Below are 13,367 nucleotides of genomic sequence, written 5' to 3' on the forward strand. Positions count from 1 at the left end.
TTTATTGGGAGTGATACAGCCAAAATCCCAGAAACAAAGCTACGGTTTTCATGTAAAATGAAACAGTAGTCTCATTTTGGCTTGCATCATTTTTCTGTGAAGAGGTTGGAAATAATCTTTGTGCTTGCAGTTACACTGGAGTGTTTTAGGTGGAAATAAAATGATTGATGTATTTTCATTACTTTGCATCTTATTATCTCAATTCTCATTGCAACTTTTTTTTTTAACTTTTCAATATGCTTTGTTTTGTGGTTTGATTGTTTTTTTTCTTTGATGGGCACTTGACAAATATATTTAATTTGCTTGAGGTTTTTAATATCAGATATCCCCTGTGGAGGACACGACTGTACACAGCAATACTTATACTATGATTGAAATTCATCTTATAGTCACAAATTCTACAGGAAGCTACACACCTAGAGGCATATATGTACTACCTCTGATTCTGATCTAACTCAGTAATTGTAAGGGATGCTTTCCTAAAGGCATAAGCATTGGACATGTAAAAGTGAAACAGTCTGTTCCATTAGGTGTACCTTTACAAGCACTCAATAAAATTCTGTAAATAGTTGAGATATTAATCTTCCTATTTTCTTTGCTAATGTTTCTCTCCTTGAATTTCTCCTGTTATGGTGGGTAGAAGAGCTGGCATCCCAATCCAATAATAATCCCAAGGATAACAGCTTCTTTCTACTTTTTGGAATGTCTCTTGAAAACCACAGTTAAAGTTTAGCATTATTGAATCAGTAAACTTCATTAGGCCCATGGTTTTAAAGTTAAAAACAAAGACACATCTTTTAACAACAGCCCTTTAAAAATAAGTAAATAGGAAAGATTATAGTGAATATTAATGGGCTATCCAATTCAGGCCTGAGTGACTAATAGAAATTTGACTGGCTACTAGAAAATACAGTCCTTAGACATCACCTTCAAATTAGTAAGGATATTTATGTAATGATTACATATTTTCATATGAACAAGTTCTTCTATAAGCAAATTAGTCCGGTGCAATAAAACAAAATATAGAATTTGGCCCTTAATTTGCCTCAGATTTTAAAATTCAGAATATTAAAGCATGGCATTGTGTCAAGCTTCATTTCTGAGATGCCTAGACCACAAAGAGGAGAACATGTTATAATTTCTGATCTTTGAAATCTTACCTGTATGTGTAAAAATCCAGAGTATTTGTTAGATATCACAAAAACATGCAGCATAAATTCTTTGTGCTTTGTGTTCTGATACAGCTGGTTGCAGCAAGGTGAAAGACTTTGCTGTTTCTGATAAATGGCCAAGAATGAGTTGATCATTTGTATTACTGTGGCACTGAAGAGATTGTCTTCATTGGGGATATTTGCAGCTGAACTTGAAACTCTGTGAGCTGAATCAAGCCACCAAAATATTTAAGCATGCATTCAGTGGTGTGTATGAGTGGTGCTTGCTGCTTCACTCACTGAAACTGTTCTGCATGAAAAATTGATGTGTATATGTAAGCGGAGTTCAGGAGCCTCATCAGAAAAGACAAAAGATAAACTTGTAATTTCACTATTATGACATTAGCAGAAACAACTTTAAAAGTTGTTTGGGGTTGCATTTTTTTTTAATATTTAAAAAGCAGCTGCTAGTTGTTGAGGCTTAAATTCTCTCTCCTTTGTAGCAGAAGTTAAAACACAGCTTTTTATTTGCTTTAACTTTATAATGGTGAACTCTGAATTAAAAATGAAAACCAGTATATTCCTTCTCGCAGTCTAATCAAGGCCTTCCACACACTAAGAACATTTTATAAATTTAATTTGACACCATGGTAACATTTTACCATGCTCATTATGTTAGAAACTTTTAATTCTGCTCAAGCAAATCATGTTACTCTGGCATCAACATTAACAAGGCTTAAAAGTGGATGGTCTAAATCATCTCTACATTTTGTAAGCCCAGGAACAAAGTCAGTGCAAAATCCACTGACAGCATGCCAAAATAAATCAGAGGATATTGCTAAGGAGAGGATTTTCTTGGGGGCGGTGAGGGAGGGAGGAGGAGTTACTCTGAATTACAAATCTATTAGACGTCATTTGAGTCCTTGACCAGGACAAATTTGCAAAGTTAATCTTCAAGAAGTGTGATTTCTGTTAACTTTTTGCAAAATTCTTTGGAAAATAATTTTGGCAGTAATACTATGTACTGAAACCTGAGTGTACCTACCAGCTTTGTACTCATTTTTAGAACAAGTCTTTAAAAGCCCTCTTCTATGAAGGTGGAAGTGCCATTAAGTTGGAATATTCCTTGTCTCAGGTGGGCCTGTGTATGGAACTTGTAATCATTGGAGGCTTGGCCAGTGTGCTTTTAGATACCTTTCCTGTTATTGTCCATTATTAAAACCCATATAACAGATCATCACCAGTGTATGTTAAGACACTTCTCATTCAGTCTAGTAAAGTTGCTGGTTGCTTCCCATTAGCCATCCCTCCAAAAACCTGCATTCAATATAGCATAATAAAAGTGTTTATCTACATTTTATATACAACATCTTGGCTACAAGATAGGGGTTTCTTTTAAAGGCTATTTAGCAAGCCATTGGTATTGTGACTTATATTGTGAATATTTCAATCAAAAAGCTTAAAATTATAATAGTATTTGGATGGGAATTTTCTGAGGAACTCAGATATACTACAGGTAATGATCCTGATAATTTGGTGTGTATTTATCTTTTCGTTTCATCTCAAGAATTCATTATGAGTTCAACATATCCCCCACTCCCAGGTGCAAGAAGTGCAGTGTCAAATGTCTCAATTGTCTAAATAGAAAATTTTGTAATTAGTCATATTTATATGTAAATTCCCTAAGGAATATACAGGGTCAGATGTTTTCCTAGTTAGGTACTGAGTCTGTATGCTATTTTATGAGAACATTCATGCTCTATATGCTGGTAAAATATTCCTGAGTGCATTCAGACACAGAATGTAGATGAGGAAACTCTTCTTTTAGTTCTATCTTGGTTCAAGTTTTAGGCCATTTTGTGCTGCAGGTGATGACAGCCTGGCTTAACATTCTGCAAAGATTTTCCTGCAAGAAGAGAGGAAGAGCAGGGCCTTTTTGCTGTGGTGAGCTCTTCCATCTGCTAGGTAGTTTTACATAACATCCTGCAGGGCTTGGGTTCCTACACACTCATTTTTGGGAAAGTGAAGAAAAGCCAGATTTCATCCTAACCAAGTTGAGGTATCATCAATGTACATGTCACAAAATGTAATTCAGTCTAAGCTCTTATCTCTGAATGTGGAGTAACCAGCTGGAATGATATCATGTAAGAAGGACTGGGAAAAACAGGAGGGAAATTGTGCCAAACAAGAGATACAAGAGGACATTTCTGAGGCAGCTGTTATATTTATTGTGGCCAACAGACTTCCTATTACATTAACCTAGCTAGAGAGCTGGGGTGAGACTGTTCATTCTTCTTCACTTTGACTGTAAGTCATCCATGTAGGCATTATAAAGCTCTCCCATAATTTTCATAGGATTGCTTGGTTGGCTTGTCTGCCCATACCTTAAATTTGAGCCTCATGCATGGAGGGAAGGTTGTGTGCAGTAACCTGTGTTATCACTGGCTAGTGCAGTTCATATAAATTCTCCTGGCTTCACTATCTGCTATGTCTTGCGTTACCATTCCCTTGGGGGGGAAATAAAAAAAAAGCCGGGTTGTTTGGAGGGGCTTTTTATTAGATTAGTTTTAATGTAAATCAGTTGTTTAGCCACTTGGCCATATGGATACTTGTGCCAATTCAAAGGAGACCTAGCTGGTAAGAAACAAAGGATGATTCTGAAGGCAGTCTTTAAAGCAAATTATGCAGATAGTGCTTGTGGATCCACCATCATTGCAAGCATTTTTCCTTCCTGAAGCTCAAAGCCTTTGGCCCAAACAGTTTCTCCAATAACCTAAAAAGGCATTCAGAGGACTTTACAAAATAACAGCACTATCAAAGATGTGTGAAGTGACCCATTCATCTTAGTGAATGAGTGTGCTTTAGAGAAAAATGAAGCTTTTTAATGCAGGTCAGAGTGGTAATAGTTCCATTTGTCTGCCACAACTCAAAAATCTCAGTACTACTATTTGCAAACTGGGAAGGAGACAGATTTGTCCTCATACTAATCTTAATGGCCCTCTGGCAATAATGCAGATATTTGTGGAGGGAGAAAAAAAAAACATCTGTTATTTGTATGATTGATGCTCTTGCCATCATTGGTTGGTTTTGATTATCAAGCTGGAACCGTTTCCATGATGTAATTTATGTTAAGATTCCCAGGATTAGGTACATGGACATGATGACTTGGTCTGGCTCTTCTATTGTCTGTTGAGGATCTAGGTCTAAGAAAGGCTCTTCTCCCAAACCACTGCAGTCCTGTGGTAGTTCCCTATACAAAACCATTTAGCATGTGTCAGATGGTGTCCTGTGTTCCATGTCACTGGCCTGTGTGTCTGGACTAAATATTTTGTGACTGTAATAAATGTAAAGCTGTGATTACAGACAGAGCCACAGCAAAAGTTTAAGTGGATATAAAAATACACTGGAAGGATGAATTGGATTAACTAATACAATTTCTGAAGGGACTGTTTTGAGAAATCCTTTGGCCTAGCAACAATCTATTTAGCCCACTGTCACTACCCCTGGGGATGCTGTCCAAAGGAGACAGATCATAGCTCTAAACAATCAGAATTCTAAACATGCAACATTCCTGTTAATTTTGTCTCTAAGCAAAAAGTTACATGGAATCATAACTGCAACCCCAGTGAAGAAAGGTTGTCTTCATATCACTATCTGTCTCAAGTAAATTAATTGTTATCTGTATAAATGGGAGTAGCACATAAATATCAGATAATGCCAAATGCCCCATCTTGCACCTGACATCTCTTACCATCTTTGACAATGAATGAACAGCAGGGCAGAAGACAAATTTATGACAGAACATTTTAAAAAGCAAGCTATGCTTTGCAGTCACAAAGCAGGATAGAAGAGGAATCCCACACAAAGGGAAGTCCACATTCTTTGAACATTTGTTAGATAAATCCTACTCTCTGAAAAGTTTTCTGAGGGAAAAAACCCTTTACTTGAAAAGTAAACACACTTGTGTTCCTTTTTTTCTATCAGTTCTTGCTTCATGCCTACCACCTAGTGTTGACATGAACAATTTCCAAGTAAAGACTGCAAGTGTGCTCTGCAGTTCTCTGCTCTGACCTGCTAAGTATTCAGCAAGTCATTTGCCTCAATGCTGTTGTGTTGTTCTCACCTGAATATCAGCATAGATACATATTCTTGAAAGTTCTTTTAATCTTGAAAGTGATTTTAATGAATTTAAAGTTTTTTATTCTTTATTTGATGGAAGGAAGTAAAGGGTTTTTTTGGGCTATTGCACTGAATGGCAGTTAGGTTTGGAAAGATGTGGATCCTTGTGCATCATGCAGAATTTAAAGTGACAGTTTATCACCTCTAGAGTGCTAGCTGTTTCCTTCAGGTTAGTATTTCTTCTAAAAGGACATGCACAGTGCAACAGAAGTAACTTTTCAGCTGTTCAGACCCTGGTACATCTGGGAACTTGTTGAGCTACTTCAACTCACACAGAAAAACCATTCAGGGTCTTTTCATACTAGATGGGCTAGTCTTGTCCGAGGTTAGTGAAATGAACTGGTTTATAGGGCATCCAGCAAGAACTAGGTTACTCAGAGTAGCATGGAGAAAAGGGGAATCTTCTTGTTGAAATGAGTTATCAAGTCAATTTCAGCCATGCACTCATGATACAGAGAAGGTAAAGCAAAACACGTACGTTACCCATATTATTTTCAATACAGTTACTTCAAATAGTTTAAACCATAACTGAACTAAACTTTTAAATGTACTGGTATGTATTAGGGTTGGATCACACGTTTTTCTGGTTCATATCTGGAAGGAGTAACCTGTGATTTTAGTAGTGTGGGAATGGTGAGAGGTCTTCGGCTGACTCAGCATGTTCTGTAGGGATACCTGACTGCTGTGATGGCAGGGGCAAACCTTGTCCTCCTTCCAAAGACAGCACCTCTCTATGTAAATAATACAACACAAGTTCAAGGATGTACCTTTGAACCAATTCATTGGAAAGAGAGAGAGAAAAGAAAGATTTTTAAACCAACGATGATACTAGTATTGCTAGGAATGATAGTTTTGGTGACAGTATTACAAGCCAAAGGTTTATACTGAGAAATCAGTGTAAAATGTGAAAAGTGGTAGGTAAGCATATGCTGTAAAAACTATTTATCCATATCACTGTATAAATGATCAAAAAAACCATTATTTTCTAGGGATCTCTGTCCCGACTTCTCAGAATTGTTTTAAAAATGCTAGTCAAATGGCAGATTAAATCCACCTTGGTGGAAAGTATTTGCCTTCATAATGTCTCTCATAAAAGAATTGACAAGGAAATACTTAAGCATAGAGCAGGAAATTATACATATCACATTATATCCAGTAATATTTTTATGTAAAGTTTTAAAGAGGGACTTGGATGGAATTTAGGCCTCTGTATGTAAATAAACTTGGTGACTGTTGCTGTAATAAGGACTTGAGTGTTTGACTTGAGTTGTGCCTTTGTATATGCCCAGAACTGACCTGGCTTTAGCAGGGCTGTGTAGGTCTATGCCCAAACATGACTGAGATCCAGAAAGTTGTTTTGCTGGAGTACACTGCAAGAAAAACCCTGCAAATGTAATACAGAGCAGAAAGTACTTCCACAACCAAAAAATGGAGTAGTGGCTAGTAGGATTTTGCAGAATAACAGTTATAATGTGGCATTTGTCTCTTAGCATGTCACTGTTCCCTGCAGTGTTTCTATGTTCTCAGTAGGTTACTGGACATAACAGACCCCTTGCCCACTACAGAACAGGGACCATAACTAATGCCTGCCCCTTCTATGCAGGCATCAATTCTGTGTACTTTCTTTCTGGCTCACTGAATTCTCCAGTTCAGTGCTGCACATTGCTGCAAGCCTTCAGCAGGCACAGGGGGACATTCCCCCACACCAACATAAGCAGGGGGAGAGGGTAGGAGGAGGGTAAATGCTGGTTAAGGAGGTAAGAGTGTTTTCCCCACCAGCCCTGCCTAATCAAAAAGTCCTATGGCTTCAACTATTTGGTTAGTTGCAGAGGACTAACTTGTTAAGAAGACCCTGGAGATGGTAATTGGAAATGATGGGGTGAAATTTTAACTGTACATGTTTTCTTTGATCACTTAAAGTATTATTTTCTTTCAATTAAGGCTGTTAATTGTGGCATGTAGGTGAACCAAGATATATAGGCAGAGGTCATATTTTTCATTCCACTAACTGACACCACTGCTAAAAGCTCATAGTAAAGGATTATGATGGAAACTCACACCTTATTTTAGTTTAAATGACTGAAGGTGACTATATTAAAGGGAAGCAAGCATGTACTCATATGGGTAACTTACACTCTTAAATATTTCATTTCATACTACCTGACAGAATCTATTTGCATGTTAATTTCATAGAAAGTTCACGAAACCAACCTGTTGTACGGCTGATGGATCAGCATACAGCTGTGTTCTGTTGAGGTCTTGCATTTCTTCCTGCTTACAAAGCCTTTCAAACAGTAACTTTTTGCCTTCTGTTACTGTATGCACTCTCTCTGTTAACAGTTTTTGGAAGTGGAATATGGTGTTTTCAGAAGCACTTTTCTTAAGTGGAACAGGTGACACTTCTGTGGACAAAACCAAAGTACGTGGTTAGAGTGCACAAGTCAATGAACTGCTGACACTGAAGTTTAGCACATGCTGGACTTTCCTAAAGCTGTTCTTCTGATCTTCTCTTTTGGCTGGTGTTGCCTGGTGTTGTATAAGGGATCATTGTATAATCAAGAGTAGGAATGCTGCAGACCCTGTAAAAATCTATCTCAAACTTTCAGTTTTGCCTAGCTACAGCCTTCTTCAAGAGGTACTTACATAATAGGCAATAAATGAAAGTCTGTTTAATCACACAGAGTGATTAAATACAATGTTAGTATTGTGTTTATGTAGTTACAATGTTAGTATAGTTTGTGGTGGTGAACTAAATGGGTTGAATTAAAAAATATAATGTTCAGATCATTTATCTTCATCTGTCTGTTGAATATAATTTTGGATATTAAAGATAGTGGTGAGATCCTTAAAACTAAGTTTTTTGTTCCTCATTCTTGGATTTTCTTTTTATTTAGGGCCTGTCAGAAAGAAAAATGAACTTCTGACCTTCCCCATATCAAATCACGTGCCACATATTTCTATCCTTCCCATCATTTTTCTCTCTCCATGATTCTCTATTCTATCTTGTCTTTGACACAGCTGTCTTAGCCTGTTTTCTTGTGTACAACACATTAGACATGTTTACAGACACAGTAGCGTAATATGAAGAAATAACATCCATGACCGTGCCTGTCCCTACTTTCCCTTAAGCAACACAATTGAGACATCTTGGGTTTTAAATACTGTATTTTCTTTGCATATGATGTTTACCTCATTTATACCAGGGATGAGGACTGAAATAAATGAATTACAGTTTTCCTTAGGCCTACATTTTTATCAGAACTCTTCTTTTACCAATTGTTGTGGGTGAGAAAAGAATGTTTGTTTGGAGCTGGGTGTTAAATTCTAGGATTATGTTTCTTTAACTGTTTGAATACTGAATATATGAATCTGGCATCCAGTTCAACAGCAGTGTAGTACATGCTTTAAAAAATCAGGGGCTCTTACCATCATTCCATGTTTTCCTCTTGATACTCAAAGATCCCGTGTTTGCTGCAGCATCTGCCACTGAAACTTAGAAGAGAAAAACAAGGTGACTAAGTGTTCTGTTGAGATTCTCAAGGCACAGTCAGTCACACACCAAATACAAAAGCAAATACCCTAGGACAAGACACATTTTTTTTCACAGATGCCTCAAACACATTAATAACTGAAAAATAAGAAAATAAGCTTCTTTTCTGGAATGTTATTGTTTTACTGGCCACTGCATCAGCATTCACAGATTACATAGTCCTTTTCTAGCATGCTAAAATGTAAAAAGCCAGGTTGGTTGTTGGTGTTGACAACATTCTTGGTGCTGACATATCCTATTCACGGAGAGTAGAAACGAGCAGTAATAGATTCAGTTTCTGTATTTGGAAGAAAATACATGTCTTGAGTATGTGATTAAGCACAAGACTGAGGCAGGGGAGAACTGTCATCCCACAGCTCTATGGATGTCATTCCAGCTGCAACTCACACAGTACTGAGTGGTGCTCTTGGACACCACATTAGGGCTCAGATTCACAACTCTGATTGTGGTCCCAGCAGTTTCTGATCAAGCCGTCCATCTGGCCTTTCTGCAGAAATGGTTCAAGTCCTCAACTAACGTTTGTGCTGTTGCAAACTATTATCTAACATATTGAGAACAATCACAATTAGTTCTGCTTTACCTTAAGTCACTGAAGCATAAGTTGCAGAGGTTCAGTTAGTTCTACAAGAGCACCTAATATGCCTGGAGCAGGGGAAGGTGCCCCTGAAGTCTGAAGCAGTTGGCCAGTTACAAGAACCCTTACAGCAGATACTCTGTGGTTCCTAGATCAGAGAGTTTCTGATACTAAGAAGCAAGCTATATTTTGAAAACTGAATCTGCTTTAGCAAAATTAATACAATTATTACAAGTATTCAAATAAAAATCACTGCCCTGGATTTTTCTCTCTCTTGACTGCGGTGTGTATTGAATTAATATAGTTCGGGGTTTTTGGAGTCCTTGCACTTGGTGTGATTGCTACTGATTTCTGCAGTTCCAAATGGCATGAGCTTACAGCTCTCTATTCATCAGACTTTCCAAGTCTCCTGCATGACTCCTAAAACCTGCTATGTGTCCTAGCACCATTTCACTGTATGTCACTTAGGCTTTCCAAAGCAAAGATTCTCCAATAACACAGAACGCTTTGGTGCTTTCACTTTTTGCTAATATTCTCACTTCTACATGTCCCCATAGACCACTTGAGTTGTTCCCTATGAGACCATGCAGATACAGCTTCCCCAGTTATTTTCCCTCCCCATTTCTGGCCACACATTTCACATCTACAGCATGGCACAAACAGGCAGCTTTAGAAAGTTCACTTAAAGCACTTTATCTCATCACTGAAGTTTTTATTACCTGATAGGGGACTTGAGCTTTCACATCCCCAGCCTGAGGTTCCGAGAGGCTGTCTTCTTAAGATACAGTCAACTTCATCATAAAATCTCATTTTTCTTTTGGGATTTCCAAGGTGCTCATTTTCTTTCTGCAGTGCACGGTATTCATATTTCAAGTTCTTGTACTTTGTGCGACATTGTTTCCAGTCTCTGTCTATACCACGTTTCATTAACCTTCTGGCAATTTCCTCAAATATTTCTTTATTTCTTGTGGCCCCTTCAAGCATCTGTTGTATCTTTTCATCTGACCATATGTTTATCAGAGCCCTAACTTCATTATCACTCCAGTGTTTTCCTGCTCCAGTATCATTAACTGTAATAACTTTAAAGTGATTTTGTGCTTCTTCCAAGGGAATGTGATTGTCTGAAAATATAAATAAAAAAACAACTAACTGTAAATGCTAAAAATACATGCTAAATATACATATATGAAAGCATAATTACAACTAATAATATTTTAACTTTATAATTTTAGTATCCATACACCATTGTTTCCTCTTAAGTATTCAAAATGCATAGCAAGTAGAATCTTATGTTTCTCCAAGGCATCTAAAATTCAACATTGTCACAATAATTGTGCTGGCACTGTTGTGAAATTAAAGACAGATGTATCCAAGTGTTACATGTAGGAAAGCAGTAATCTTTAAGCTTTTAAGATCTCAGCATTGGTGAGAAGTGTGATTTCAAATTAAAAAGGCATCACACAAATGAAAAGGCTACTCGGGATTCAACAGAAGAAGAGAAATCTTCAGACTCAAAAATAGTCAGACGTAGGCAGATGCTGCTCAATAGATATGTATGGGAGGAAAGTTGAACTACAGTATTAATATAAGTTTTGCTCATCAAAGAAAAAGAGATATGAAACTAACTTTTAAGTTTGCTAACAAAGCTAGAATGGAATCAGGTGTAGAAAAGTAGAGCTATGTTTACAGTAGAGATCTGATTGCTTCAGCTTTGGTACTGAAATTACAATGTGATTTATTTCATAAATAAATGCAAGTTAATACTCACCTGTCCCAACCATCCGTTTTGCTACTGGTGTACAAGATCTGTCTTCTGAGGTAGTGCTTATAGAATCATCATCTATAGAAACACACAAAGAAATTTTTTTAAATAGACTTGGATTTAGACAAATAAATTGCTAATATTACTGTCATCCTCTGTAGGAGACACCTATTCCCACCTAAAAGTGTCCTAAGCCCTCAGTCTAGCCCATTAGTTATAGACTTGAAGAATCACAGAATCATGGAATCATTTAGGATGGAAGCACTAATACTAATCATTTAGGATGGACTTAGCATTACCAAGTCCACCAATAAACCATGTCCCTAAATGCCATATCTACATGTCATTTAAGTCCCTCCAGGGACAGTGACTCTGCTATTGCCCAAGTCCAAGGTGACAGTTCTGATGACCTCCCTCCTTACTTCACCAAGAACTGAAAACACTACCATTTTGTGACGACTGTGGCCAAGAGGCTCCAGGCACCACCAGTCTCCTATTCACAAACACCAGGTCCAGTGGGTCTCTTCCCTAGCTGGCTCCTTCACCAGCTGTGTCAGGCAGTTGTCAGCCACACACTCCTGGAACCTCCTAGGCTGTGTTCTCTGCTGTGTTGTGTTTCCAGCAGACATCTGGTAACCTGAAGTTCACCCCCAAGGACCAGCGACTGTGAGACTTCTCCCAGCTGCTTATAAAATATTTCAGCTGCCTCTTTGTCCTGGTTGGGTGGTCTGTAACAGATTCCCACCAGGATACCTGCATTGTTGACTTCTCCTGATTATTACCCATGCATCCTCAACCCTACTGCCACCATTGTGAGCTCTAGACAACCAAAACACTCTCTAACATAAAGAGTAGCCAACAGTCTCTCCTTCCTTGCTTGTCACTTCTGCAAAATTTACAGTCATCCATTGCAGCACTCCAGTTGTGCAAGTCATCCCTCTGTGTCTTCAAGATGGAAACTTATAGCAGTTTTCCTGGTACACAGTGGCTTCCAGCTCATCCTGTTTGTTTCCTACGCTATCTGCACTAGATGCAGCACAGCTGGGCTTTTTGCCCCACCATCTTTAGGGTGTGAGAAGCTCTTTGTATTCTCAGGTGCTTCTGTGGTTTCTAACACATCAATAACTCTTGTGTCTGCTGATCTCCATCCCCTGACTACTGAGATGGCAGATCAAAGGTCCTCTCTAGAACAGCATCTCTCAAACATTTGCATGTTGCCCCCAGGCTCTCTGTTAAGTCTGGGTTTATCTCTTCCCACCTGCAAATTTAGTTTACAGCTCTTTCAATGAGTTCTATTAACTTCTATGCTAAGATCCTTCCCCAGCCCCACCCCTTTGAAATAGGTGTCAGCAAGTCTGGTGTCATGGAACCAATTAAAAAAACCAGTATCTTCCCAGTGTCACTAAGCTTGAAGCCAGATAGTGATCTGCTGGGTCTTCCTGGTTTTTTTCCCCACATTATTCCTTGCAACTGGAAGAAGACAAGACTATTTGTGCTCTTGATCCCTTAACCAGTTTCAAGGCCCCTGAAGTCTCTCTTGATTGCCCTCAGGCTTTTATTTGCAACTTTATCACTGTCTACTGAGAAATTCTTGAAATAATCTATGAACATCAAAACCCAGATTTGCTGGGTTAATTTGCTCGTGCTTGGACTACTCTGAGACACTTTTGTGTGGACGTACTTTTTTGGGTTGGGAGGAAGAGAAAGATAGTTCTCATTGTTTGCTAGGGGTTGTCATAGACTGTGTTCAGTACTGGTTTTGGTAAAGGGTAGAAGTAAATATTCCTTTTATGTTTTGAAAAACTGAGTGCTTACTTAGTGCTTCTCTGTCAGAAACAGTGATTCTTTGTAAATAAACATGTTCATTTGATGTGCTTTCTGTAATGGTTCTTGCCAATATATGCACAAACTAGTACTTGGAATTCGTATTTGCTCCATACCTTGTTTTCTCTTTAGTCATTTGGCAAATACTTGTTTTTCATAAGCCATGTGCAAGAATATATTTTGTACCTGTGGAAAACTTGGAAGTCATACTTTCATCATCATGTTTGTGTGATTTATATGGGGTACTAGAAAAAAGTGGGTCATCTCATAAATGGGCACCCTGTAACTCTTGAGAAAATTCTTAGATCTTAACACTTGGAGCTCTTG

The 13,367-nt window shown here is 38.0% G+C and overlaps 1 protein-coding gene across 8 annotated transcripts in view; it reads right to left on the reverse strand.

Annotated features, from left to right (window-relative positions):
• Window positions 1-394: 394 nt before the first annotated feature.
• Window positions 395-13,367, reverse strand: part of LOC107202963 (trihelix transcription factor GT-2) — a 29,012-nt gene continuing 16,039 nt past the window's right edge. For 3 of the 8 annotated variants that reach the window (XM_033513866.1, XM_033513864.1, XM_033513862.1), the window contains 5 exons: window positions 11,223-11,294; window positions 10,174-10,575; window positions 8,757-8,822; window positions 7,542-7,732; window positions 4,408-6,700 (listed from right to left, as the gene is read on the reverse strand). In XM_033513866.1, coding sequence (XP_033369757.1) covers window positions 6,530-6,700; window positions 7,542-7,732; window positions 8,757-8,822; window positions 10,174-10,575; window positions 11,223-11,294 — 902 coding nt within the window. In that variant the 3' untranslated portion in view covers window positions 4,408-6,529. The other 5 variants (XM_033513863.1, XM_033513865.1, XM_015624089.2 and 2 more) reach the window with 5 other exon arrangements.

Source organism: Parus major, chromosome 4, assembly GCF_001522545.3.
Source record: "Parus major isolate Abel chromosome 4, Parus_major1.1, whole genome shotgun sequence".
Classification (NCBI taxonomy): Eukaryota; Metazoa; Chordata; class Aves; order Passeriformes; family Paridae; genus Parus; species Parus major.